We start from the raw sequence: 26956 nt of genomic DNA, 5'->3' as shown, positions 1-26956 counted from the left end.
GTCCTGTTAAACCGATATATGGTCTTGACCACCGTGCTGCAGCTCACTTTCAGGGTCTTGGCAATCTTATAGCATAGGCCATCTTTATCTAGAGCAACCGTTCTTCTTTTTTTTCAGATCCTCTGAGTTCTTTGCCATGAGGTGCCATGTTGAACTTCCAGTGACCAGTATGAGAGAGTGAGAGCGATAACACCAAATTTAACACACCTGCTCCCCATTCACACCTGAGACCTTGTAACATGGAGTCACATGACACCAGGGAGGGAAAATTGCTAATTGGGCCCAGTTTGGACATTTTCACTTAGGGGTATACTCACTTTTGTTGCCAGAGGTTAAGACATTAATGTCTGTGTGAGTTATTTTGAGGGGACAGCAAATTTACACTGTTATACAAGCTGTACACTCACTAATTTACATTGTAGCAAAATATAATTTCTTCAGTGCTGTCATATGAAAAGATATAATAGAACATTTACAAAAATGTGAGGGGTGTACTCACTTCTGTGAGATAATGTGTGTATGTGTGTTTGTATGTAAATTAAAAAAAAAAAAAAAAAAAAAAAATATATATATATATATATATATATATATATATATATATATATATATATATATATATATATATATATATATATATATATATATATATATATATATATATATATATATTATATTATATTACACACACTGAGCAGTGTTACCATAGTGACACTGTACTACTCTGGGGAAGTGATGAGAATTTTTTTTTTTTTCCACCGATTGTATACTATTTTTAGTACTATAATCATGTACTATTAGGAAAGGTGTGATTGGCCACAGCTTATCACATGGTACAGATGCACTGTGATTGGTTCTGTTTGTACCATGCGATCACATGCTACCGGTAGCAGCCCGGTACAGTGATCTGCTATCTTCTGCACCAGACATGGCGTGTGACAGATCTGGCAGCAGCACAGCCCTTGACTGGGAGGACCTCATCCGATGTCCACCTAGATTTCATGCCAAACTGGTGTGAACAGCAACTGGGACACAAACTGGGAAGAGAAGGGGGATCTGCCATAGAGAATGGCACGTGAATATATGTTCCACAGTACACATAGGAAATGCTGTTCCCTGTGATGAATTCGCTGCTTGTTCCATCACATGCTGCAGGTGTCAGATTTTGATCAGGAGAAGTGCAGGCTGCAGCTCCTTTTTTGTGCACAATTTAAAGTTTAATGGCAGAATATTTCCTAGACTAAAGTATGGGATTTTCTAGGATAATTTGTAGTTTAATTTGTAAGTGGTTCTAAAGCTTAAACCTTTTCTACCTCACTGCATAAAGGTAAAAAATGTTTAGGTATCTGTATTTCCCCCCCCCATCCTCACTCGATGCAGTGCTATGCCTGTCTGCAGTGGCTTTGTCTCTTCTTGCTCTCACCGGCTTTGCTTCTGCTGTCAATCAATCCTCTGAGGGAGCGGCAGCAGTTTTTAAGCCATGATTGGTCTATGAAGACAGGCAGCATGGTTCAAGATTGAGCCTGCAGGTGTGCCCCCATAGGAAGCTGCTTCCAATACTGGTACACCAAATGGAGGAGGAGGAGCCTAGAGTCCCGGCGGAGGACCCGAGAAGAGGAAGTTTGGTGCTGCTCTGTTTGAGTATACTTTTCTTTCAATGATCAGTGATTTTGTGCTTCCTTAACGTGAACATATACATGTTTTTTGCACAGAACGCAGGTTATTACTGGTCAAGCCAGCAGCAGGTGCTGCACGAAATATCAGCCTAAAGTACCTGTTTAGATGTGTGTGTGTGTGTGTGTGTGTGTGTGTGTGTATATATATATATATATATATATAATATAAAATCTGCAGATATGGGGCCTGGCTGGCAGCCGAGGAGTATAGCCGCTTAGAAGCAGAGTGTCGTACCTCAGCAGTAAACCGGAACTGTTCCTGCAGTTCCTGGGCCTCGAACGTAGCGCTTTCAAAGACCAGACCATCAGGCACCTGTAGACAACATGTCTAAAAGAAGAAAAGACTCAGGAAAACTCGGGCAGATAACAGATTTCTTTCAGCAGCCCCACCACCAGCATAGCCAAGATGGCACAGGAAACGCACACCGCAGATCTCAGGCACACTGTGTGAGAATCACTGAAACAGTTAATTAAGTCATAGATGCACACAATGACAGGGAGGGCGAACTACAGAGTGTGAAGGCCAAGATAGCGGATTTAGAAGACCGATCGAGAAGAAACAATGTTAAAATCCGCGGTATACCAGAAACACATCCAAACACAGCATTTTAGACACGTGTTTGTGTGTAGAAAACCCGGTGCCTGCTTAATAAGCATATCACATGGGCTAAACATTAACACTCAGTCAAGGTTTTTTAACTTTTTGGCAATCTTTATTTTTCCAAATAACAATTCTCCTATTGTAGTCTGTGTCTTTCATAATTTCTCAAAATGGTTAGTAACTACATTTTTCTTCATTGTGATAATGCCATTAAACCATGTTTCAGCCCATTGTAGTAAAATCTGTTATAAGATATTGTTGATCAAGGAAAATCTTGCTTTTTAACAGAGTGTAGCTTACAGTTGACTTTGAGATTTAAAAGAGAAAGATAAAATATTTGATGCCTCAGTGCTGCCAGTCTTGTTCCCAGCGGGGAAGGGGGAAATCATGTTCTTCGCTGTGCCCTTTGTCTGGAAGTGTTTACAGAGGAGGAAAAGAATTTGCTAACAGTTATGTTCAAAACTGAAAAAAAAAATCTGTGAATGCATCCAACTTTATTTGCTTTTTTTCCACTTGACTTCCTTTCTTACCTGGCTTCCATTCAGCTAAACATACTTTCTTTTTACATAAGGCACTCTAAATTTCTGAGCGGGCATGTTTCTTGTAATGGAATGTACTTAAATTCACTTTTATTGTGCAATTTTTAAAATATCTTTTGTTACTTTAACGGGCAAATAAGGTCCTGTTCACACCTGTACATTTCAGATGTGGTGCACATAAAATACACAAGCAGGATTTTTTTTTTTATGTGCTTCTATCATAACTGTTTTATACATAGAGTAATGCACATAATACTCACAGCAGATGTGAATTGGTCCTTGGCCACCACAAGAAGTTTGAAATTCTAGGCCTCTGGAATGTTTTTTTTTTACCATAATGTGCAAATATTCCCAACATATTTGCACATTATGACAGTTACCAAACAAGCCAATCCCTGGCATGGCTGCGGTGGCTGTGCTCCTCTCCATGGCTGGCGTCTCTATTTTATCTGGTTGTCTTCCAGGTTTGGAGTCTTGGCCTCCTTGGCTCACTGGGATGCTGTAACTCCTTTGCATGCGCACAGTGACAGTCTGGAAGAAGCATTTATGACAGAGGAAATGTACAGAGTAACTTCTATCAAAGATTTTCTACCTGTCTGCATTTAAAAAAAAAGTTTACTTCTGCTTTAAAGTAGAAATCCAGCCTAACCTGTGCCATCTTTTTCTGCATGTAGTAACTGGTGGAAAATTGTCCTGTGCCTCAAAGTGGAACAAAAGCCATCTATCCCATTGCTCCACATTAAAGTTCTATTACTTGTGACACAAAATGTTAAGCTGAAGTAATCTGCATTACAACCAAGACACTAGCGCTGTATATTTGGCAGGTAGTGGTGGCAGCAGCTTTTTATTTTTTTATTTTTATTTATTTATTTTTGTTTTCCCTTTTAAAAGGAGCATACATGCAAGACTATTTGTTGAATTTAGCTGGCTTGGGATAAAAATCCTCCTCCAGTTCGGAATTCGACTGGTCAGCACTAGGTACCCAACTGTACTTCTTAAACGAGAAATCCACATAAAACGTGTGAAAAATTTGCCATACAGGCCCACCTTTCCAAATAAAAACAGATTATTACATTTTTTTTTTTTTTTTATAGTTCAGTTTGATGGGACAGAGCTTGTGTAGTACTTTGTCCCATCTTCCTAGGTGCTCTGTAACGTTAGCTTCAATGTTGGACTGGGTGCTCTTCATGGCACCTGACACCACAGTTGAAAGAAATGGAGAGGTAAGTGAGACGTGTTAACTTCTTGTTCCTTTGCATTCTTCTTGCCGGTGCTTGCCTTGAGCAAGTGCTGGGAACCAGAGACAGTAAGTATCGGCAAGAGGAATGTAGAGGGAAATGAGGAGTGTCAATTTCTTGTCCCTCTGCATTCTTCTTGCCAGTGCTGTCCTCAGGTAAAAGCTGGGAGCCAGAAACAGGTGCTTGTTGGCAAAGCAGCCATCTCCTTGCTAGCTGCAAGGACACCTAGGAAAATGCGAGAAAGTGCTACATATATCTTGCCTGTCCCATCAGGAAATGAAAAAGTGTGAATAAAGAAAACCAACACTGCTGGCACATTTAATGGCCAGTGAGCTGCAGTACTATCAATATGCATACGCTTTAACCGCTTCAATACAGGGCATTTTCACCCCCTTCCTTCCCAGACCAATTTTTATTTTTCAGCGCTGTCGCACTTTAAATGACAATTGTGCGGTCATGCGACCCTGTACCCAAACAAAATTGACGTCCTTTTTTCCCCACAAATAGAGCTTTCTTTTGGTGGTATTTGATCAGATCTGCGGTTTTTATTTTTTGCGCTATAAATAAAAGAAGAGCGACAATTTTGAAAAAAACACTATTTTTTACTTTTTGCTATAATAAATATCCCAATTTTTTTTGAAAAAAAAACAAATTTTTTCCTCAGTTTAGGCCGATATGTATTCTTCTACATATTTTTGGTAAAAAAAATTGCAATAAGCGTATATTGATTGGTTTGCGCAAAAGCTATAGCGTCTACAAAATACGGGATAGATTTATGGCATTTTTAAAAACGTGTTTTTTTTTTTTTACTAGTAATAGCAGTGATCTGCGTTTCTTTTTGATGACTGCGACATTATGGTGGACATATTGGACACTTTTGACACATTTTTGGGACCATTCACATTTATACAGAGATCAATGCTATAAAATTGCATTGATTACTGTATAAATGTGACAGGCAGGGAAGGGGTTAACCACTAGGGGGAGACGAGGGGTTAAATGTGTTTCTTAGGGGAGTGATTCTAACTGTAGGGGGAGGGGACGCACAAGGAGGAGACCGATCGGTGTGACTCTGTACTAGGAACACAGATCGGTCTCCTCTCACCTGACAGGACGTGGATCTGTGTGTTTACACACACAGATCCACGATCCTGCTTGGTTAACGGGCACTCACGGGTGCCCGGCGGACATCGGGACCCGGTGCGTGTGCCCAGCGGCCGCGAGCACTGCGGCAGGCACGCGCGCCCCCTAGACGGCCGGGAAGCCCAGGATGTCATATGACGGCCGCCCAGGATGGGAGATCCCATCTGCGGCCGTCATTTGACTATACGTAGGTACTGAAGTGGTTAAATACACACAATTTCATTGTTGGGACCGTTGTCACACTTCAAGATGTGGACACCAGTGTATTAGTAGCTCAAAGCACCTTGGTAGCCCAAGCATCACTGTAAAGCTGATCATTTCTTGCCAACCAGTTCTAAAGTTGCTCTCCTGATCACGGTCTGTCCTCCGGCATGGGAAACGGCTGGTTGAGGTTTTCTGAGCAACTGTCAGTAAATTTACGAAGTGTTTGTTAAATCTGTCATTTTTGCGTCTGCCCATGAATGTTTGTTATGGACGTGTTCACTGACAGATGCAAAAGCTACTGGTTTTACAAAGTGTTTGTAAATTTACTGACAGTTGGCAGCCCTGATGGGGTGCAAGCCAGTGGGTTTTCATACTTAAAAACAAAAAACAAAAAAAACCCCTATTTGCACATGTGAGGGTAGAGGCAACATCCTGTTGAGGGTGAAGATGTATCTGTAATCTGTTTTTCACAAACCTGTTTGACTGTTTCGCTGTCCTCTTGTAATGTCCTAAGTGCGCTCCTGAACCCTTGTTTCTCCCTTGCTTATGTCTGTTTGGCATTAAAAGCGCATGTTGTTTGCAGTCTTTTGCATTGTTCTATGCACACTACAAATCCCATAATCTGTAGTCCATCCCGGGATGAGGCAAGAGGGTGCCTACGCTCTTGCATATAGTTTCGACCATGTAGAATGAACGTAGCCACCCTACGTTTCTACCCTAAAAGCTATCTTTTAGTTGACCTCTTCATGCCGGGGCCCCCTGTCTTTTAGGAGTTTTAGGTTGCCGGGAGGCAGGGCGGGGTTTAAGATCTAGTGGCTTTCGTAATTGGCTGTCATGGCGGTGACTTGATCCGAAAACTTTCAGTTGGGCACTGTTAACTGTGTCGGCAGGGGGCGCTTTTGGCACAGCGGTATTGACCGCAATTCATGCAAATATACAACCTCTTGGTGGCGAAACCAGGTGCCAAGAAGTGCCATATTTGCGCGTGGCCGGCGCCAAGGGGTTAAGAGTTTGAGGTCCAGAAACACGGCCTTCGCTGATTAGACCCTTTTTTTTTTTTTTTTTTTTTTTTTTTTTTTTTTTTAAACCAGTTTAGACGCCTTTCACGTTTTTCAGACGTTTTAGCTCTAAAAATAGCGCCTGAAAAGCGCCTTTCATGCCTCCCTAGTGTGAAAGCCGAAGTGCTTTTACACTGGGATGGTGTGCTTGCAGGATGGGGAAAGAAGGTCCTACAAGCAGCAACTCTGGGGCGGTTTGGGGGCCGTGTATACACCGCTCCCCAAATGCCCTGCCTATTGAAATTAATGGGCAGTGCTGCCGAAGCGCCGCAACGCGGGTGCTTTAACCCTTTCTTTGGCCGCTAACGGGTGTTAAAAGCGCCCTGCTAGCGACCGAAAAGTGCCGCTAAAACTAGTGGTGCTTTACCTCTAACGCCCCCTCGCCCCAGTGTGAAAATAGCCTTAGTGTCACTTTAAGTCAACATTGATTTTCCACTAAATTGACCAAAAATGTATTTCTTGTGCATTGGGTAAATGCATTGCACATAGAATCATGAAGTTGTTAACCATTTGATTTGTGCCATTTAATATCAATAAACATACTTTAACACATTGTCTAATAGCTTACATTTGTGCTGTTAATATAATTGAGGCGTTTGGCATGAAGGTACAAACTTACGTGGCGATTTCTTGTGCAGCAAATCTGGGTAAAAGATCCGTTCTGTGCAAAGGATTTTAATATTTAAAGCCCAGCTCTTCTTTCCATGTACTCAGAATAATACATACTTAAGGAAAAGCAAAACACTTGTACTGGCAAGAAGCTTTCTTTTAAAATGAAATTGCATTGTTGTGGCACTACAACTTTGAAAATAGTATATATTGCTTAGTTTGCATAATTTTTAGGCAAATCCTGAGTAAAAGTGAGTGAAAATGAATAAGTGAAGCTGATGGCTGCCTGGGAAATTACTTTGATGAAGAGATGAGCCAAGGAGATCAATTCAAATCTATGCCGTTTCTCATGCGCCTAAAACGGTCTTATTTTTTTTTCTCTCCAATGAAAGTGTAATGGCAATAATGTAGTCTGCCAATCAACAATGGGAAGCTGAACTGTTGTATTTTATCAGCAACCTGAAGTCCTGTCTGCAGATGTATTCTCTAGAAAACGCTCAGATAATCTGTCCTGAAAAATTGTCACATCTGTTGTGACTACTGTACTTGGACCCCTTTCACACTGAGGTGCTTTACAGGCACTACAGCGCTAAAAATAGTGCCTGTAAAGAGCCGCTCCTGTCTCTCCAATGTGAAATCCCGAGTGCTTTCACACTGGAGCTGTGCACGTGCAGGACATTAAAAAACTAAGCAGCATCTTTGGAGCGGTGAAGCAGCGGTGTATACACTGCTCCTGCCTATTGAAATCAATGGGGCAGCGCGGCTATACCACTGGCATAGCGCTGCTGCAGTAGCGCTTTGCGGTGGTTTTAACCCTTTCTCAGCCACTAGCGGGGGGGGCTAAAAGCGTCCCGCTAGCAGCCGAATAGCGCTGCTAAATTGACGGTAAAGCGCTGCTAAAAATAGCGGCACTTTATCGCCAACGCACCCACCGCCCCAGTGTGAAGGGGCTTAAAGGGTGATAAATGTTGGCTGTCCTATGGAAAAGGCCAGAAAGCTGGTTTATACTCTCCCCATGTTCACACCTATGCGTGTTGTTTTTTTAGTGTTTTGCAGAAACTCACTACAATCCATTTAACATGGTTTCCCACAGTACATGTTCACATCTATGCGTTTTGCAGCCAGTGTGTTTTTTTTTTTTTTTTTTTTTTTTTTTTGGATAGGGTCGGGAACTTTTTTTCCCCCTCGCTTTGTGTGTAATAGACTTCAATGGAATCACACCAGAAACGCAAGTGTTTTGTGATGTGATTTTTGATGTGTTTTGCGTTTTTTATTTTTCCCCTTTAAACACTGTAGCTGGTTGCTAAGCAGTGGGCCGGGAAGCCAGCCGCTGCATCTTTAACAACCGATGAGTCATCAGCTGTCGGTGGGGTTCCCCATTGACAGCTGAATGTAGGGGAAAAAAAAATGTGTGGGGCGATCCATACCGGGCCTTCGGGTCTGGTATGGATGTGAAGGGGACATCCCCATGCCAAAATGAAAAAAAAATTAAAAATAAAAATGGTGTGGGGTCCCACCCAAAATCCATACCACACCCTTATCCGAGCATGCAGGTCAAGAAAGGGAGGGGGCCAGCGAGCGCTCCTGAACCATACCTGGCTGCATGCCCTTAACAAAAAGGGGGGGGGGGTGGTTTGGGGCCCAAAACACCTTGTCCCCATGTTGATGGGGACAAGGACCTCTTCCCAACAACACTAGGCGGTGGTTATGGGGGTCTATGGGCAGGGGGCTTATCGGAACCTGTGCAATGTGGCAAAGGTGGTAAATTGTAATTGTCAATTTTAAGACTGGGTAAGGAAGGATTACAAATTACTTGGAATGGGAAAGTGGAAGTTTACCCCACAAACAATTTACGGACAGGCATACCTTTTTTTATTGCAGGAGAGGTACACACATTACAAATATCGGACGAATGATTGTGTTTTTATTCTTTATTTAATTTTTTTCAATGGCTAGTCTCACATTGAAAATGAAGGTTACTAAACTTACGAAACTTCTCGTAGGACAGAGTACAACTTCGGAAGTGATGTAATGTGTTTAGGGCTGAAACAACTAATCGATTAATCGGCCAGTAACATAATGGGGTTAAAAAAAAAAATAAAATAAGCCCTTTATAGTACAAAAAGAGCAAATAATCGCTACTGTAAATATTACTTTCACACTTCTACAGTAAAAAAAATGAACCCCTTACAGTAGTGATTATCTGCTTTTCTTTGTACTATAAAGGGCTAATTTTAGGTTTTTTTTAACCTAATTATGTTACTAAACGTCTTAGACCTGGTTCACATCTATGTGTTTATTGCTTTTTGCAGAAATGCGCTACAATCTATTTACATGGTTTCCTATGAGACACGTTCACATATATGCTTTTTTCAGCTGCTGCGTATTTGGAAAGGGTCAGGGACTTTTTTTTTTAAAGCAAAACGGTGCTTTTTTGGTTCAATATACTCCAATGGAGAAGCTGCAGAAAAGCATGTAATTATTGCAGCAGTTTTTGTTTTTTTTTTTCTTCCCAACAAAAAATTGGCCAAAAATAAATGCAAAAACGCAAATCTTAGCACAATCACGTGCGCAAAAGTCAAAACGCACAGCAAAAAGCACTGCAGAAACAGATCAAAAGCAGACTGCATAGTTATGCACCGAGCCTTATGCTGACCACAGCGATCAATTTTCAGATGAAATATTCAGACGAAAAATCTTTGTACATTCGCTGAATGACAGAATGTTGTTTGAAATGTTCACTTGGTTTTTAACATTCTGTTTTTAAAATAGAATGTAATTTCTGAACGAAAACCACATACACTGTCTAAAAATTCCTTTGACCAAGAAGTTTGCTATTTCAAAATTTTCCCGTCACTGTGGTTTAAAATGAATGTTGATTTGACCCCACTAATGATTAGAAAATCGAACGAACGTTCTTAAAATGACATATTATTTATTTATTTATTTTTTTTGGAAGGAAGACATTGTTAAATAAAAAAAATTTGATCTCGGAGTCTGATGATATTTACCAGATTCACATTTTAATAGTATATACAGTATATTTCTCCTCTAATAGTATATACAGTTTATATCTCTTCTGTCTGTTATTCTCAGAGTGGATTAGATATTTTGCTCCCTAACCATAAAGTTGGTTATATTTACCACTGCATAGAGATATACAAGAATAAATTGCCTTTTTTAAAACTTTACATATTAACTAAATTACACACCACACTTTTTTGTTTAAGATTATTAATTGATTAATCGAAACAATCGGCCAACTAATCGATTATGAAAGTAATCATTAGTTGCAGCCCTAAATGTGTTGTATTGTAATGTTTTCTTTGGTTTCTGAGCATGCATGGTCTTGCTCTTCCAATGTTGTTGTTCGTTTTTTTTTTTTTCTCCTTTGGACAAATACTATACTAATTACACGAAAATCGTTTGTTCTGGTATGGTACAAGAAAATTTTTTGTGTTGGTTGCTTGGGATAATTTCACATGAACAGTCGTGATCGGCTCTCAAAAGCTGTGTACAAATGATCAGATTATCGTATGATCACTTCAAAAGCGGTATTTTTTTTGTCTGATTTTCTGATAGTGTGTATACGAGGCATAAGTCTCTACATTACAAGATTTTTACCTGCCTGTCTGCAATTTTCCTGAAACTGTTCATTAAGCTGTGCATGCACAGCTCGCTACTTGTGTACAATTTTGACATATGCCGGTTTAAATAAACGCTCATGCATTGCTGCCTTTTTGCAGACAACGTGGCATAACCCAATGTTTGACACAGTGCTGGTTGATATTTGTTACATGTCTCAAGTTACAGAACGTAAAAAAAAAAAATTTAAACATTGCTACTTTTACTTGTTTTGCTAAGGCAGGCCATAGATGCGATTTCTTTTCTGCAACCATGGTTATGGGGAGCCGCCCCTGCTGGGAAAATAAAGGATTATTGCTAGAAGCTATAGATGGATTGACATCAGTACAATCGGCCTACCCATGGATGGTTCGATTCTTAGCCAGTCTCTGCTGAGCCATCTGTGGCCGGGTTAAAGTGGTTGTAAAGCCACTTCTTTTTTTCTTTGCTTTAATCCACAGTATTAGATTACATTATGAGCCCCCAATGTATGTTCTTTATCATAAAAAAAAAAAAAAAAAAAAAAAAAAAGCCGCCTTATTTCTTTACTGCCCGCTGCTTTCTTCCCAGATCCGACAGCTACAACGGCAGGGGCTGAAAATCCCCTGCTGACATCACCTGGGAGGAGGAGAATAGTGGGGGTGTCCAGTGGCACTCTGAAATAAGGTGTACAGCAGCACTTTCTTTAAGGACATACATTGGGGCACATGATGTTAATCCTAATACTGTGGCTTATAGCAAGAAAACACAGTAATTTAAGCAGCAGGAGGGGTGGGCACTGACACAGCTGACAGGGAGGGACCGAGGAGAGACGGGGATGATGGAGGCACGTAAACTGACCACCGTATCGGGCTCAGCAGCAATGATAAACCGTGGTCTGTTTACCGAGGGGAGGGCAGGATCAGCCAGGTATTTTATGATACAAGGGGCCAAATTACATAGCACAAGTACTGTGCAGTTGTTCAAGGCTTTGATTTTTTTTTTTTTTTTTTAGGGTTAAAACCACTTTAATGTTAAGGAGGGGGGTGGGTAGGTAAGGTTTATTATAATTAACTGTGTATGGTGGTGACAGATCTCCTCATTATGTAAACTGGTCTTGGGGGTGGGGGGGGTGTTACATTTTGCGTTGTATAGCGTGGATGGAGAAGCTTTTTTGATTTTATGTTTGCCTTAAAGGGGTTGTAAACCCTCAAGGTTTTTCACCTTAATGCATTCTATGCATTAAGGTGGAAAACCTCCTGGGATGCAGCAGCGCCCCTTTTACTTACCTGAACCCTGTCTTTCCAGTGACGGGGACGAGCACACCAGATCCAGCCGGTGTTGGTTCCTGATTGGAAAGATTGATAGCAGCACAGCCATTGGCTCCCGCTGCTGTCAAATCCAATGACGCGAGAGTCGGGAGCGTGGCTGAGTCCTGCTGTCTGTGTCAATGGACGCAGCAGCAAGACACGGGAGCGTGCCCGCCTGAGTGCCCAGAGGGAGAGCAGCTCTCCAACAGGGCACTCGAGAGGAGGAGGAGCCAGGAGCTCTGCTGTGGGACCCCAGAAGAGGGGATTGGGACCACTCTGTGCAAAATCAACTGCTCAGAGGAGATAAATATGACATGGTGTTAGTTTAAAAAAAAAAAAAAAAAACTTTACATATCTTTTAATGCCCATTCACATGTGCTTTCCTCTCTGAAGAGCAATCTGTGTTCGGAATGCTCTTCAGAAAGCAATTGACAGGTGGCAAGGAAGTGGAGTTTTGCCTCCTCACTGCCTGCATTAACCGCTTGAATCTAGCATTAGTGTACTGCAACTGCAAAGCGCTTGCTAAATGTGTCGGGGGTTTAATTTTTGCAGTGGCCACAAAGCAAAGGCTCTTGTGCAGCAGGTGTACATCCCAGCCCTTTGCAGCTAAAGGGGTTGGGGGGGCTGGGGAAAGCGTGGCTCAACTGCAAAATCTCACGAGCTTTAATACATTTGAAAAAAAAAATCGGTGTTGGCCAAACTTAGGAGCAGCTTTGCCTGTGTTCTGTAGAAGAAATCTTCAATTGTGAGCTTAGGACCCATATTTCGTTCACTGTCACATGCTGGTGTAGTGAATGAAAGCTTTGGAAGACTTTTGTGGTTCTACAGACATTGGACAGATGTTGGATATCTTGTAATTTTGTACTTTTTTGTTACAGGAGTTGTTTTTAATGCCAGTTATTAAGGAGGGTGGTAAAGGTTGTTGTTTGGATGAAGGCATAAATGCAGCAACAACATGTACAAGTCAATGCCAGAAGAGAAGGGTTTCGTAGTTTATTGGGTCATTATGGTTTTTAGGTGGTAAATTTGAACTTTTTGGCAGATGCAGGCTTGCATGTCTGTAAAGTACAGGAATAAATGTCAATTCTCCTTAAATTGAATGAATTTTGTAGATGAACTCTCTATGATGTAGATTGTACAGTTGCAGGTCTATAGGCTCCGTGCTGCAGTTTTATGGCTCCGGGTGGACGAGTTTTTCTTTCTTCTTTCACCTCTCCTGTCATTCCTCTCACACTTGTCGCCAATTATTTCTGCTTCTCTAATGCTAACTCCTTCCTTGCTCCATTTTACCCATTGTACGCATAATGCTTGGCCGGTATGTCTAGGTTAATATGGTTTTCTGACCACACGCTTGCAGTCCAACACCAGGGCAAGCAACATTTTTTTTTTTTTTTTTTTTTTTTTGCTCAGCTCAGGGAAACTACATTTAATGACCTCCTTGTACGATTTCGTGTTTTGGCTTTTCCATTACCCTGAAGGAATGCACTTGTTAGTTAAAGCATCAGCTATTCCAGCATTTCAAAATCTAAAAGCAGATATTGAGAAGTGAGAAACGTTTAGAGAAGTACGGAAAAGTGACAGAAGAATACAGATGAAGAAAAGCTGTCATGCATGAAAGATAAATGAATTCACAGAGCCGGATCAGACCCGGAGGGACAAAAGATTAGAGGACATTAGAATCCATTTACGGGGATGTTCTCAAAGGAACAAGTAGCTACAAGAAGATAAGGAAAAAACAACAGATGTCCTTCCTTGAGGACAATGATTTCTTTAGAAGTTCAGACCAGGAACTGAGAGCTTAAAGGAAACCTGTACTGAGGAAGATATGTAGGCTGCTTTTTCTGACCCCCATTCTGAAAATGCTAGTTTCCTGATTGTCACTGGTTTCAGTACTTTCTCATTTAGAGGCCTGGAACAAGCTTGCAGCCAGTGAAGTCGGAGTTCCTGATCTGCATAAGTGTTCCAAGCCTGTGACTCAACGGAATTAAACCATCAATTCAGCATGATCGCTAGACAAAATTTAGCTAATTTTATTATGTAATTTCCCCCCCCCCTGGAGTGCCACAGTTGGCTTGTACATTTTGATAGTAATTTGTGTAATGCTCATGGAATGGACAAAATCAACAATAACATCTTTTGATTTTGTTGCACTTGGCTTTTCAGAAATGTATATTAAAGAGGATCTTTAACCAACATTAAACATCCCTGCCCACCATTGTGGTCCAGCCGGTAACGTGGGTTGGAGTGGTGTGGTGTCCCTCATTCCGGACGAACGTGCTGTGTGCTTTCAAAAAATGATACATGTGCTAATTTTATTAATTTGTTGAGGGGGAGGCTTCCTATTTAAAATGATGGGATCTCAGCACAGTTCACATCAACATTCAAGTGTTACTAAACCCACAACTGTAAAATCAGTCTGTATATGCAGTAAAGCATGCTTGTTATGTTCACTGTGGAACCCAGGGGGTTAATCCTCCACATTGTGTAAAAAGGCTGATCTTCTCTGATCCTCTTTCTTCCACAGTCCCCAATCCATCTGTTGATCGTACAGAGCATTTGGGGTGCTCTGCACATGCTCAGTTTGGTGTGTATCGCAAGGGTTTGTGTTTTTCCCCCTGGAAGGGTGCATTTGATCAGCACAGAGCCAATCGGCACTGTCCATACAGAGGAACTACAATTGTAGTTCCTGAACAACTAGAGGGCCAGTTTGGAGACCCCTGGTGTAGATCAAAGCATATTCATGTGTTAGGATAGCCCAGTCAAAGTCCAGACCTAAATCCAATTGAGAATCTGTGGCAAGACTTAAATTGCTGTTCAGACGTTCTCCATCCTTTCTGACAGAGCTTGAGCTATTTTGCAAAGCAGAATGGGCAAATACAAATGCACCCCACACTTTTCACATATTTGTAAATGTTGAGAACCATTTATCATTTTCATCCCTCTTGACAATTATGTGCCACTTTGTGATGTTCTATCACATAAAATCCCAATAAAATCTATATTTACGTTTTTTGGTTGTAACATGACAAAATGTGGAAAATTTTAAGGGTTATGAATACTTTTTCAAAGCACCGTGTGTATGTATATGCAGGCATCTGGGGGAAAAATTGTCCAAATAGACCATCCTCTGCACCGCCATTGATGTCGTCCCTTCCATGCTGCGCTCCATGAGCGGTTTAAGCCTCGCTTTCAGATCGCTCTACTGCAAAGTAGTATTCCCTGTCATGATTGCAGACTGACAGTGGTGAGAGCCTGCGGTGAGGAGGATGGTCTATGTGGACCGCTTTACCCCAAATGCCTGTATACTTGGATGTGCATCTTTTAATCATCAACCATGTGAGTTGCTAAATGTTGTACCGTCATTAAATGTAACCATATTGCTACACTGAGAGGCGCTTCTGTTCACTTTTATACTCTGTAGCGCCTGCTGGATTTTGTTTCTAATCCCCTTGTGGAGGCTTCCGTTTGTGGATGGACATTTTATGGTTATACAACCTTTCACATTGCTATAAACTGAAGGACTTGTGAATAAATGGTTGTGGAATGAATCCTTTTGAGTTTCCATTATTCCTTATGGGGACATTCGCTTTGATGTGTGTGTGTGTGTATATATATATATATATATATATATATATATATATATATATATATATATATATATATATATATATATATATATATTAGTGTATATGTAATATTTGCTTACACTTTTTTGGGCAAATTGAAATAAAGATTGCCCTTTCTCTTTACTAGACCAGAAAGACAAATCGAATTATAATTCTGATTGCCGTTTGGCTGAACAGAATGTACAGTGTTTTTCAAGCACTCTTGATCTTTGTTTGAACTTTTGCCATGAACTAGCTCTCTCTCTCACCAGGCTGCAGTAGCACTTGGGGAATACTCAAGTGTCCTTTCAGTCCATATTCTCACCTTTTACAACTTTGCCAGAGAGAATACTTTATCAGAACTTCATCTAAAATTTTATTTGGGGGGGAGGAATCTTAGATCCTTCCTTTATTTTATTTCTTTTTTTCCTATACATGCTCTGTGCTAGTGAGAATGCATTTTTTTTTTTGGCTTCCTGCTCCAGTTGCAGAGCAACACTGTGCTATTATTTGACAGAGGTTTTAATCATTTTTTTTTCTCTATCCAAAGCCTAAAGCGCAAGTGCAATGGCAGCAAATTATCTCATGCTTATTACTATTGGTACAAATTGCATCTTGTATTACTAAAACTACTGACTAAAAGCCAATTGTATGTAGTTTTTGAGAAAATCCACTAGGGAGCCAATTTCATTGTCCAGGGCCTCTAGTAGATTCTTCAAAGGAGTACATGGGAAATGCACTTCACAGAGGGAACGTAGAAAGATCATCTTGTAACGTTGCTCTAGCTGTCAGGGTAGAAAAAGTTGGAATTTCTTTATTGGAGACTCAGTAATTCCTACTCAGATGATATATAACCCTTCCCCACTCAATCTCCTCTCTTGATTTCCACTTGTGCTTTCTAAGATCTCTCATCTGGGATAATGGGAGATATATGCTTGGGTAATCTATCTCCTTTTTGGATTTTTAATTCAGTTAATGTAGAGAATGCTGCAGAAGTAGGAATGCTAAGTTTGTGGCCTAAAGACTGAGATTGAGTTAGGTGTGAACATTACTTGACACTGTGACCACCTCGTCAAATAGAATTAATATATCCCATTTTAGTGCATAGACCACAAGTGCCCAACAGGTGGCCCGCAGAGCCCTCTGATGTGGCCTGTGACCTCCTGCTGTGGGATAGTGGGTCAGAAAAATCCCTGAATGCAGGAGTTTTTGTGCACTTTCAGAAAGATGTAATAGAAGTCTATGGCAAGGAGCAGCTAACCCTCAGGAAATCTGCAGGTGCACTGTGCTGCGCCTGCGGTGCATCAGTGTGAAAGCAGCCTTAGACCCCTTTTACACGATCGGTCAAAACAGGTCCCCCTTTCCGTTTTTTGTTTTTTTCTTTCTTTTTGTGATTGAACAGTAGGTAAACATCCAGTGGGATTTGGTCCCTTGGAAAATGATGATCCTTTATTTAAAATCTTAATTATGCTGTTTAAAATAAGTTAAATTCCTAATTTTCGTTTCATTGTGGCCTGAGACCTGTTACCAAATCGCTTAAAGCGATTGTAAAGTCTAGTGTGTTTTGTTATACTTGCCTGCTCTGTGTAATGGTTTTGCACAGGGCAGCCTGGTTTCTCCTCTTCTCAGGTCCCTCTTCGGCTCTTCTGGCTCCTCCCTCCTGTTGCGCTGCCCCAGAGCAAGCAGCTTGCTATAGGGGCACCCGAGATGAGTTACAGCTCTCTGTGTCCATTCAGATGCAGAGCCAGGCCCCCCCGCTCTGCCCCGATTTGGATCGCTGACTTTGACAGCCATGGGAGCCAATGGTGCTGCTGCTGTCTCAGCCATTCAGGAGGAGAGTCCTGGATGGCTTAGACACTCGTGGACATTGCTGGAGAGAGATGTTGGCTCAGGTAAGTAATTAGCGGGGTGCTGGGGAGGCTTCTACACACAGGTATTTTTATCTTAATGCATAGAATGCATTAAGATAAACCTCCTGCCTTTACAACTCCTTGTAAACTATCACCTTGTAAAACAACCCATTCAGTTTTTAAAATGGAAATTAAATGCAAAACATTTTTGTATGGATAAAAAAAAAAAATATATATATTTTTTTATATAAGCGATCACATTCCCTCTGTTCTCAGCTGCATGACAGCTGGGGGGAGGAGAAGCAGCAGCACTCCGAGTGAATGGCTGTGCAGTGGGGGCCTGTCAGGACAAGTCTGATCATTGGAGGAGAACATAGCTAGAGAACTGACCACGTTGTGCTCTCCTGCTTGGTTTGGTCAGTTTTTTAATGGTAAAGCAGAGGGACTAGCAGGAACACCAGATATTTCACACAAAGGAAGCAATGCAAAAAAAACAAGATGCTCACTCATACAAGTACATTGTACAGCAGCCACATATCAGGAATATGAAGTGTTGGGGTAACAAACGCTTTAATTGGCCCTCACTCTTCAAAAGGTCTTTACTTAAGATTGCCTGTAGTTCTCCTAATGCCGTATCTGTAAACCATACTAACTTAAATGTTAAGATACCTCCTTTTGGGTTTTTTTCGGGCTGCTCAACAATGACCTTCCTGTTCAATCACTTTATTCTGTGTCATAGCAATTGGTGAAAATGTCTACATAGTGTACATTGAGGCGTTCAATTGACCTATTTCTACCTTTTATGTTTTTCAGGTCAATATGGGAACCCGTTGAATAATCACATTAGGCATTATGAAGGTTTAACTTATGACACAGACTCCTTACACCAAAAACACCAACGTGCCAAGAGAGCTATATCCCACGAGGATCAGTTTATACACTTGGATTTTCATGCTCATGGCAGGTAAGACGTGACATTGTATTAAACTGTAGCACTTTGTGTCCTGGAAGTGGATACCTGCAGCGATACTTTGACCTTTGGGTAAAGGGTCTCCTGTTTTTATTTAAATTTGGGGAAGTCATTTTAAAGTAAGAATGTGTTTTGTCCAAAAAATTGTTTGCAAATGATCATAATGTTCCAATCAATTAAAGATATATGCAGACTATGAAATGGCATTTAGTAGTTAGTATGCATTTTCCGTGCTTCTCCTGCAGTATAAATGCAAAGATGCCGTATATCGATCAGCTGTCTACAATGACCGATATCATGAGTGCACCTGAATTTTTTTCCCCCCACACTTTTTATATAGAGCTTATTTACTTTTTATAGTGATACTAAATGCACACGGTTTAGTAATTATTTTAATTAAAAAAAAAAATCTTTTTTTTTTCTTTTTCTAATCGATATACAGCTGTCACATGACCCAGATCTTAACCTGTCTGCAGGGAAACATAAGCTGGAGGAGCTTCTAGTCCTCTGCTGCTGGTCACATGTTAAAAAAAAAAAATGGCTTTGGCAAACAGAGTAAAAATAAATAATATCTATAAACTGTGTTAATCTGTCATACAAATGTATGAAATCAAATCTGTATTTTGTGGAAATAACCTGGTGTGGGTGGATTTCTGCCTGTTACAGGATGTCACACCCCTCCAGCCTGCATTTTGGAATAAAAGGGAGGTGAACCCTCCATTAATCTACATGGGTTTTCCTGCCCCCATTGTGTTTAGCTGGTTAGACATGGAGGAGGGAGGGAGTGGGCTGTCCTTTACCATGCCCACAGGGTGCATTTAATTTTAACCCCGTCGATTTTAAATCACTAGTAAAAAGGGCTCATTTAAATCAACTCTCTTTAAATCCTAATTTTTAAAGAGCTACTGTCATCTGTGTCCCGCACCGGCTCCTCCTCTGACCCGCTGTTGACTCAGAGATGGTCCCATTCACTTTAATAGGACGGCTGGTGATGCGGCAGTGACACAACAAGGTGAGGGACGTGGCGGCAGAAGGTGAGTGGATGGGCGCTAACAGGTGCTGCTATGACCAGGGCTGCTGATAGGGTAGTACAACTGGTCCTGTTGTACTGGGCCCGGCCCCATCAGCTGCACAGTGGGGGCCTGGCAGCATTACAGTTCATTGCTGCATTAAATAAAATTAGGCCGGCTAAACGGTTTCTCCCCCCCAATCACTCCTACTTGTTTATGGAGTGGGTTTTACCATTTTCCTGGGCCCTATCAGGCATCAGGTCAACAGAGGGGCCGAGGTGCACACAGAGGAGGTGACTATTTCTTTTTCAGGCACATGTACATCATGTTGCCCCGCTACTCAATTAGTCCCGGCCGGGAGAGGGATACCATGATTCTTTGCCCGGCGCCCGCCTCCAGTTCTCACTTGCAGAGATGCGAGGCGGCTGACAGGAAACATCTGAAGGAGATCGTGACTGCAATGGACATAGTGAGTGGAGAATAGAATAGAATCCTCACTGTGTCCTAATATACAGTATATCTCACAGCATTACAGTAATCATCACAGGCAGCACATTAAGCAGGCGCTCTATCATGGCTCTGTGTCACATGACTGCTGAGGTTGCTGACTTTATGGTTGTGCTGTGATAGTCTGTTTACATACAGTACAGCCATAAGTTAAAGCCCTCAAACAGCCATGTGACACAGAGCCATGATGGAGCTCCTGCCAGTGATGATTATTGTAATGCTAATCATAAGACGGTGAGATGCTACTTTACACTTCAGTTGGGGGAGCAGTAAATGTCCAGTGGAGCTGCATTTTTACCCCCCAACAAACCAATCCCCTTTAACCACTTCCCGTCCAGCAACGTAGAAGAACGTCGCTGGATTGGAGAGGTGATACCTCGGTCATCGCTGCAGCAATGATTGAGATATCATTTTTTTGCCCCAGCGATGTAATCAAGCCATTACCGGCTTGAACAAGCATCTGATCAACCTGATCTTGGTTTGATCAGATGCTTTGGAGGCGGTAAGCGGTGGAGGGCACCCCCGCCATGCTCCGGTGCCCTCCACCGCTTACCGAAGCTACCAGCAGCCGAGGCGATAGGGTCCTTTTCCCTGCTTGGCATGGAGCTGGGTGAGGGGGAAGATGGCCCCCACCTGGCTCCATACCATAGCAGGGCGGTAGCGACTCTTCCGCTCATAGCTCTTAAAGGGACTGTGTGTTTTTTTTTTTTTTTTTTTTTTTTAATTGCATTTTGGTGTAAATATGAGATCTGAGGTCTTTTTGACCCCAGATTTCAAATTTAAGAGGTTCTGTCATGCTTTTTTCCATTACAAGGGATGTTTACATTCCTTGTAATAGGAATAAAAGTGAGATGATTATTATTTTTTTTTTAACAGTGTAAAAATAAAAAATGAAAAGTAAAATAATGTTTTAATGCGTCCCGTCCCGTTTAATGAGTAGCGCCTGCATAGAAAATTGTGTTCAAACCACACATGTGAGGTATCACCGCGATCATTAGAGCGAGAGCAATAATTCTAGCCCTAGACCTCCTCTGTAACTCAAAACATGCAACCTGTAGAATTTTTTTTTTATGTCACCTATGGAGATTTTTAAGGGTAAAAGTTTGTCGCCATTCCACGAGCGGGCACATTTTTTTTGAAGCGTGACATGCTGGGGATCAATTTACTCGGCGTAACATTATCTTTCACAATATATAAAAAAAATTGGGGCAACTTTACTATCGTGTGTTTGTTTATTTATTTAATTAAAAAAAGTGTGTTTTTTTTTTTTTTTTTCCAAAAAAAAAGTGCGCTTGTAAGACCGTTGCACAAATTCAATTTTTTTCTCTAGGGTTTTAGAACTCCTAAACATTGCTTTTTTTTTTTTTCTAAATAATTTTCTAGCAAAGAAAAAAATTATTTTAACTTGTAAACAACAAATTTAAAAACTAGGCCCGGTCCTTAAAGCGGAGGTCCCCCCCCTAAGAAAAAAAAAATTTTAAAGCCAGCAGCTGCACATACTGCAGCTGCTGGCTTTTAATAGGACACTTACCTGTCCTGGAGTCCAGCGATCTTGGCACCGCAGCTGATGTTTCCATTATCTGTCAGATGCAGCCGCCGCCATTGCGGGTAAGGGAAGCTGGCAGTGTAGCCATACGGTTTCAGGCCGGGAAACCTACTGCGCATGCGCGAGGCCCCACTCCTCTCTCCTACTGGCCCCGCCATGAGGAGACGGAGGGAGCCCCGCGGTGACGTCATGGGCCACAACGCAGACTCCCAGAAGTGGGAACAGCATACCTGTCAAAGACAGGTATCCTGTCCCCCCCCCCGAAAAGTGTCAATCGTAGCACCGGAGGGGGGAGGAAACAAATGAGTGGAAGTTCCACTTTTGGGTGAAACTCCGCTTTAAGTGTTTAATGTATCTTAAATGGTTCTCTATCTATTTTACTTCAGAAGCAGTTTATTAAAATAAATTTGATAAAAAGAGAGACAGAGAGATCTCCCCAAATGGCATCAAATTACAGATTAGACATTCTTATAATATGTCAAAAAAGTTAGATTTTATTTCCATCATTTACACTTTCAAAATTACAGAAAACTAAAAAAATGGTGTCTGCAAAAGTTTGGGCACCCTGCAGAGTTAATATCTTGTACTGCCCCCTTTGGCAAGTATCACAGCTTGTAAACGCTTTTTGTAGCCAGCCAAGAGTCTTTCAATTCTTGTTTGAGGTATCTTTCCCAGTCTTCCTTACAAAAGTCTTCCAGTTCTTTGAGATTTCTGGGCTGTCTGTCACGCACTGCTCTTTTAAGGTCTATCCATAGGTTTTCAATAATGTTGAGGTCAGGAGATTGTGAAGGCCATGGCAAAACCTTCAGTTTACACCTCTTGATGTAATCCCCCGTGGATTTTGAGGTGTGTTTAGTATCAATATCCATTTGTAGAAGCCATCCTCTCTTTAACTTCAGCTTTTTCACAGATGGCATCAAGTTACCATCCAAAATTTGCTGAAATTTTATTGAATCCATTTTTCCTTCTACTCGTGAAATGTTCCCTGTGCCACTGGCTGCAATACAACCCCAAAGCATGATTCATCCACCCCCATGCTTAACAGTTGGACAGAGGTTCTTTTCATTAAAATTCTGTGCCCTTTCTTCTCCAAACGTACCTTTGCTCATTCCGGCCAAAAAGTTCTATTTTAACCTCATCGGTCCACAGAACTTGTTTCCAAAATGCCTCAGGCTTGTCTATATGTTCATTTGCAAAGTTCAAACGTTGATTTTTGTGGTGAGGACGTAGAAGAGGTTTTCTTCTGATGACTCTTCTATGAAGACCATATTTGTACAAGTATCTCTTTATAGTGGAATAGTGTACCACAACTCCAGTGTCTGCCAGATCTTTCTGGAGGGATCGTGCAGTCAAACGTGGGTTTTGAATTGCTTTTCTCACAATCGTGCGAGCTGTTCTGTCTGATATTTTTCTTGGTCTTCCAGATCTTGCTTTAACTTCCACTGTTCCTGATGACTGCCATTTCTTAATTACATTCCGAACAGAGGATATTGTAATCTGAAAACGCTTTGCCATCTTCTTATAGCTTTCTCCAGCTTTGTGAGCGTCAACTATTTTAGTTTCAGTTTTCTAGACAACTGCTTAGAAGAACCCATAGTGCTGATTGTTGGGGCAAGGTCAGATGAGTCTGGCCATTTAAACCTTTAAGATTGACATCACCTGGTCTTTCCAGAGGATGATTGAGAACAATCCATGACACTGGCAGGTCTCAGCTTTGCAAAGGGGGCAGCGCATGCTATACATTCTGCAGGGTGCCCAAACTTTAGCAGACGCCATTTTTTTTGTTTTCTGTAATTTTGAAAGTGTAAATGATGGAAATAAAATCTATCTTTTTTTTACATATTATAAGAATGTCTAATCTGTAATTTGATGCCATTTGGAGGTTTTTCCATCTTTCCTTGGCTTCGTTATGTACATTAATACACATTTTTACCTGGGGTGCCCAAACTTTCGATCCCCACTGTATGTATGTATGTGTATATGTATGTATGTATGTATATGTGTGTGTGTGTGTGTGTGTATGTATATATATATATATATATATATATATATATATATATATATATATAATGTGTGTGTATGTGTATATATATATATATATATATATATATATATATATATATATACATATACATTTTGGCTCTGTATGCCACCAGAATAAAATTTTAAATAAAGTAAATAAAACCATCCAAATGAATTTGAAGTGCAGACTTTCAGCTTTAATTCAAGGAATCGAACATAAATATCAAGTACATTATGGGGACATAAACAGAAGGTAGAAAGCAGAATGGTCCACAAGGTTTTCTGCACAATACATAAACGTAAAGCAAATCTTAGTGACTGAGTGGGTACGAACAGCATATAATACACCATTTATTGATGGCGTGTGATTTTATTTATTTTTTTTTTTTTTTGTGATGTGGGTTTAGACACTTTAAGAATCTGTTAGAAGCGGTCCAAATTAAATTACACCCCCCCCCCCCTTTTTTGTTTTGTGTGCGGGTGTTGCAATTTTTTCCCCCCTCTAAAAGTTAATTTTAATAATTTTGAGAAGCATCGATTAGTCTGCTTATTTGATGGAAATCTGCAAATTCTGTATTGGCTAGTCTCCATTGTGCTCAAGATTTAAGGAAAAAAAAAAAGCCTCATCTGTACTTTAACCTATCGTTTCTCATTTCTGCCATAAAAAATAACCCTCTGTTCTTTTCATCAAGCCTTTTCATGAAGCCAATATCTGCACAAACAGACTGGAGGAACATATGACGTTAGTAACCTGCAACAAGATTGAATGGGACAGATCTAAGCAGTCTATTACAGTGCATTTAATGGCTTCATCAAATTATTTAGTAATGTGTTATCAAGTTAAAACATATGCGTGATGCCGAAATTGGATAAAATGCGCACTCTAATGGAAGAAGGGATCTTTGTAGATGGAATATATGCTGTTCTATTGTATTTGTTTTGTAATTTTATACAAAACCAGTAGTTTCAGGCTTTAGAGATTTAGTTTTGGAAAGACTTTGGAAAGATCAATCTAGTTCTGTCTGAGGATTCAACAAAACCTGTGTTTGGTTTTGTGTGTGTTTTTTATTTTAATTTTATTTATTTTTAGGACACTGCCATCATTTTGTTGAGCGCTGCCCAAACTGTTGGCGCTATATAAATCCTGTATTATAATAATAGCTGTGCGTTGCACACATGTTTAGTTGCATCTAGTGTATTCTATTGGCCAAAAATATGTTTCTTCTGGTCATTGGAATGCATATGGGTACATAACAAGTGTAGCACTCACAAACTCAAAACGAAAATGATGCAAATAAATGGTAATGAAAAGTTTTCCTATGAATTACCGATGTCTCCCATCCAAGTACTAACCAAGCCCAATCTTGCTTGGCTTCTGACATCAGACTAGATCGGGCACATTCAGGGTGGTGTGGCTGTAGGCCTTTCCCCCCCCCCCCCCCCCAAATGTCTATGGTTAATAGCAATATATATATAATCAAAATGCTTTTACAAAAACTGATATTGTAGTAATAAAGAAAAACATAAATCAACAAATTGCTTAAATCCAGGAATTCATATAGAAGAATATATACTAGGGCAAAATAAAGAGCCCCACAAGCCATGATGAGAAAATAGAAGGTTATGGCCTGAGGAGCTCATCCTAACACGTCTCCCAGGCATCATTGGTCACACATAAGGCTTACCAATTAATGCCACCCTCGATCAGCCACAGAGACACCAGGAATTTTGCTGTCAATTGTCACCATATACATCCACAACTTGCAGGGAACCACTGCACCACCGGAAATGAGATCAGCAGGACTGATGCACATATGACGACACACACAACTGCACATAAAAAGGAAAATATTAAGTCTAAGCACTTACAAATGCCCAGAATTAACACATCATATCACATGGTAAATAAACATGGCATTCCAGCATCAAAGATGGCTGCTGTTTCTTCGCACATGCTCAGTAGCATGCATCTAGTCACAAATGCTATCATTAAGGGAATGCATAGATGCGTCTAGCCTTTAGGTGTGTTCAGTGGGATTGCTGCTCTTCGGCTCCTTTCCTGAATACTCTTATAGTGTGCTGTGTAATGTGTTTTTTGTAATTGCTCCTCTTCTACTCCTGTAAATGCCTGTGTGTTCATGGACACCTAGGCTTACATAGAGGTGCTTTTAACAGGCTGAAAATAAAGCGATCAACTCCTGTAGCAGCTGCGTTTTTGGTTTTTTTAAAGCTCTGTGTGCATTAGCCCTCATAGCTCCCAAATCCCTCTGTAGTTTAGTTTTCTCGGCCTCATCACTGTAACCATCACGTTTTTATGTTGGCATGAATGTTGGTTGTATAGCACAGTCATTTAGGAAGTTGTACTCTTGGATTTGTGTAGGTATGAACCCACAAAACAGCTGATCCTTTAATGCTATCTGTATCTGCAGAAGGCGCTTTGTTGATCACCTGCTAAAATAAAATTTTGTCCTAGTTATAAATTCGGAGTGGTATTACTTACTAGTCTACACCGGCCATTAAACGTGTATCCAGAGGAAGTAACGCACACATTTATGCTCATGGAAGGAAGCCGGTAGCACTGTTTAGACTCACTAGCAGGGCCGCTGATGGGGCAGGGAAAATGGCTAACTGGGCCCAATTTGGACATTTTCACTTAGGGGTGTACTCACTTTTGTTGCCAGCGGTTTAGACATGAATGGCTGTGTGTTGAGTTATTTTGAGGGGACAACAAATTTACACTGTTATAAAAGCTGTCTGTATACTCACTACTTTACATTGTAGGAAAATGTCATTTCTTTAGTGTTCACATGAAAAGATAGAATAAGATATTTGCAAAAATGTGAGGGGTGTACTCACTTTTGTGAGATACTGTGTGTGTGTGTGTGTATAATATTTTTTTAATCCCCCCCCCCCCCCATACACTCTTATCAAACTTTCACTCTCCAGACTGCATTCACTAGCTATGAAAGGGGTCCCTGGATTGCATTGCAGCTGAAAGCTATCTGCCTCGGAGCGCCTGTTATCTGTGTGCTGGAATTTCATCTGTACATGTATCCCCAGGGAGGGGCGGGTAGAAGGCGCTTCTTTTATGAACGGTTTGTGTTGCCTGACACTGGCAAGGATTCTAAAACCATTACAGTGTGGTGTTGCCTTACCTTTCCCATGATATAAAGGACTTATTGTACACGCTGAGAAAATGATTATACATTTCTCAATGTAATATGTATATGTGTTCAGCTGGTGTTTTTTAATCTTTTTTTTTGCGAATATACAGCTTTGTCTAGCATTGCGGCAACCACAAGTACTGCTTTGTTTTGGTGTTCTTGTTTCGGCCTTGAACATCTCTGTTCGCTATATTGTGTCTTTGTTGCATGAATAAATACATTCTGTTTCTATCTGTCAGGAAGAATGGATGAATAGCATTGTCACTGTGGATGTTGTCTTTGATATAAAAGAAAATTGTGTCAG

The 26956-nt window shown here is 40.8% G+C and overlaps 1 protein-coding gene across 2 annotated transcripts in view; it reads left to right on the top strand.

Moving 5' to 3' along the window:
- The window catches only part of ADAM10 (ADAM metallopeptidase domain 10), a 239713-nt gene that overhangs the window by 72952 nt on the left and 139805 nt on the right, over window positions 1–26956 (top strand). For both annotated transcript variants that reach the window (XM_073618815.1, XM_073618816.1), the window contains exon 2: window positions 18247–18397. In XM_073618815.1, the coding sequence (XP_073474916.1) occupies window positions 18247–18397 (151 nt within the window). The remainder of the gene's footprint in view (window positions 1–18246; window positions 18398–26956) is intronic.

Source organism: Aquarana catesbeiana, linkage group LG03 (genome assembly GCF_042186555.1).
Source record: "Aquarana catesbeiana isolate 2022-GZ linkage group LG03, ASM4218655v1, whole genome shotgun sequence".
In the NCBI taxonomy this organism is placed as follows: domain Eukaryota; kingdom Metazoa; phylum Chordata; class Amphibia; order Anura; family Ranidae; genus Aquarana; species Aquarana catesbeiana.
The sequence above is the reverse complement of the archived record's forward strand: the minus strand, read 5'-3'. Positions and strand labels throughout refer to the sequence as shown.